At 54.0% G+C, this 2,966-nt stretch overlaps 1 protein-coding gene across 1 annotated transcript; it reads right to left on the bottom strand.

Annotated features, from left to right (window-relative positions):
- Positions 1–736: 736 nt before the first annotated feature.
- Positions 737–2,519, bottom strand: HAPSTR2 (HUWE1 associated protein modifying stress responses 2). Its single transcript, XM_009439714.5, has one exon. The coding sequence runs from the start codon at positions 1,907–1,909 to the stop codon at positions 1,088–1,090; it is 822 nt and encodes a 273-aa protein (XP_009437989.1). The 5' UTR covers positions 1,910–2,519; the 3' UTR covers positions 737–1,087.
- Between the last annotated feature and the right edge of the window lie 447 nt (positions 2,520–2,966).

The raw sequence follows: 2,966 nt of genomic DNA, 5'->3' as shown, positions 1-2,966 counted from the left end.
GAGTTCGAGACCAGCCTGGCCAACATAGTGAAACCCCGTCTCTACTAAAAACACAAAAAATTAGCCGGGCGTGGTGGCAGGCACCTGCAATCCCAGCTTCTCGGGAGGCTGAGGCAGGAGAATCCCTTGAACCCGGGAGGCGGAGGTTGCAGTGAGCCGAGATCACGCCATTGCACTCCAGCCCGGGCAACAGTGCCAGGCTCTGTCTTAAAAAAAAAAAAAAAAAAAAAAAAAAAAAAACCCAGAAGTTCATTCTGACTACTTGGTCTTCCACTTCAAAACAGAGATCATAAAAAAGATGTAACCTCAGAAAAAGGAATTTTTACATTCCTAAGAAAAAAGAGCACCACTGGGCCACCATCTTATCAGGGTCTCAGTTGATGGTTTAGTTTTCCCTAAAAAAGCACTGAATTGACTCAATATTAAGTAATACCTGCGTAACCACCACAGCACCTCTTTGCAGCATCACATAATCACCAAAATCAACAATTTTTCAAAATTAAAAAAATCACAGCCTAATATGTATTACTTGCAGTTTCTTTCTAGAAATTAGGTGCATGGTATAGTGAGGTAAAAATGGAAGACTCCAGATTTCACAAAGATGTCGTTTTACATTTTGATACAATGCAATTGAATTGGCAAAGACCATTAAAGCCAACAATTATCAAAGAAAAAAGTATTCTATAACCAAGTAAACACCTGCTATGACTTCCCTTTAAGAATAAATAAGGTCACATTTATTCATTCAATGAACATTTATTGAGCACCTGGAACTGTGCTAGGTGCTGAGGAATATAACTATGAACAAGATAGATCAGACTCCTGCCTTGACCAGATACGTTTGCTTTAAATGATCCTGCTAACTACTACATATTTGTTCTCTGCTAGGATTATATTTTTCGGAAAGTCAGAGTCATATGAAGCCTCTTCTGGAATACTTTTAAAGTTTCTTTATGGCAAAATTGTTAGAAATCTTTGTTTAACTTAGAGAAGGGAAGAAAAATGGTCTCCAGTAACCTTTAGACAAGCATGTCGACGGTTGAGTTCACTCTCAAGCAATATGGCGGCAGGCAACCAATGAGGCAGTTTAGACCATTCGGTTGCGCTTTTGGATTGGGGAGTCTGTGATGCCATCACTGCATTGGGCCGAGGTGCGCTTACGGATCCCCCCACTGTCCAGGTGGAGGGCCAGTTCCTCTGAGTCGAAGGGATTCAAGTCGTCCTCCAAGAAGCTACTTTTTCGGCGCCCACTGCTGGCGACACCGCTGTCTTGAGGCGAGTCGCCCGATCGCATGCTGATGCCGGCCATAGCACCACTGAGGCCATGCAGGGCGATCGCCTCCTGGAAGGGCTGCAGGTCGACGTCCACCGATGAGCTGGACTCAGTTGCCACAGCCTGGCTGGTGACCCCAGTGGGTGGCTTCGGGGGTGTCCTAGGAGTGCGAGGTGGAGGAGGAGCGGGGGGCACTTTGCCACACAGGAAGCTAATCAAGTCTTCGCGACGAATGGTGCTCCGGCCCTTTTTCACCCACTCCAGCACATCTTTGATGCGACGCTGGTGGCCAACCTGGACACCCAAGTCAAAACTTCGTTGGTGGGCATCCCCACTCTCTTTGTAGAGGCTGGTCACGGCCATGGCCGCATTCTGGAAGGGGTCCCACATGGAAAGTCCTTGCTGTTGGCACCCAGAATCCTTGTAAAGCTGAGCAACGGCGGTGGCCGAGACCTGGAAGAGGTGCCACAGCTTCTGCTTCTCGCTCTTGAGCCCTGCCAACTCTGCAGCCGCCTCCTCCTGCAGCTCGGGGGGCAGCTGCTCCTCCTGCTCGGCCTCAGCCAGGCACTGGCGCTCCCACTTGGAAAACCAGTGCTCCGCGACCTCGGCCTCGCCCTCCTTCTGCTGCTCCTCCATCCTCCTCTTCAGGCCGCGCACCTCCACCACCGCCTCCTCCTCCGCCGCCGCCGCTGCTGCCTACTCTTGGTCCTCCACCTCCTCACCTCCTGCTCCGAGCTCCCCGCCTCCTTCTGCGGCCGCCGCCTCCTTCGCGTGCGCCGCCCTGCGGGCGGGCGGGCGGGCGCGCAGGCGGCGGGGCCCTGAGGCCAACTGCTACAGCGCTAGTCGCCCGCGGCCCTGGTGCACGCCCCGCCCCGCCCGCCGGCTCAGCCACCCGCAACGGCGTGGATGCTGCCTTCGCGGCCGCGGAGATAACCCCGCAGCCGCCGGCGCCGCCGCGATGCCCCCTTCCGGCCCCACGGTCCGCTCCTACGGCCCCCCCATGGCGCCGCGGCCTCCCAGCCGCCGCCGCCGCCGCCGCCGCCTCGGTCGCCGCCGCCGCTGCGGCCCCGCAGCTCGGTCCCAGCCCCCGCTTGCGCCGCGGCTGCAGCACCGATAACTCGGAGGGGGGCTGGCAGGAGCGCTGCCTCAACGCGGCGCCTGCCTACCTCTTGGCCCCCTTTTCACACATTTTTGGGACTTGTCGGCTTCATCCAATGAGCTGATCAAATTTTACATCCTATGTTGCCAGAGAGGATTATGGGGCAACTTCATGGTGTCGATCACATCCAGGGCGCCGATCCGGGGAGGCCGGGGGAATAAAAGTGGAAAGAGCGCGGCCCTCGTGGGTAGGCAGGCAGTCTGGACCCTAGCAATGTCCTCCCCACACTAGGTGCCCGAGAAAAGTGTTTTCCGTGGACGAAAGTAGTATTTTGTAGAAGAAAAAAAATCACAGGGAAAGTGCCTGCCTCGTCTTCTTGGGCCTCAGTTTCCCCAAGTGCCCGTTGAAGTTGTTAAACTAGGTCTCCGGAAAGTGCTCCAGTCCTGATTGAGAACTTTCCTGCTGTCCCTGCAAAGCACTACTTCGGGGTTAGTTTCATACTTATCAAATTACAAGAGTAACGGTCAGAAATGGTGTTGATTCCCCCTTCATTCTTGCAAAGGTTTTTGTCATTAAGAAAAATGGGGTGGAGAG

Source organism: Pan troglodytes, chromosome X (genome assembly GCF_028858775.2).
Source record: "Pan troglodytes isolate AG18354 chromosome X, NHGRI_mPanTro3-v2.0_pri, whole genome shotgun sequence".
In the NCBI taxonomy this organism is placed as follows: domain Eukaryota; kingdom Metazoa; phylum Chordata; class Mammalia; order Primates; family Hominidae; genus Pan; species Pan troglodytes.
Note: the sequence above shows the minus strand (reverse complement) of the source record. Positions and strands in the feature narration are given on the sequence as shown.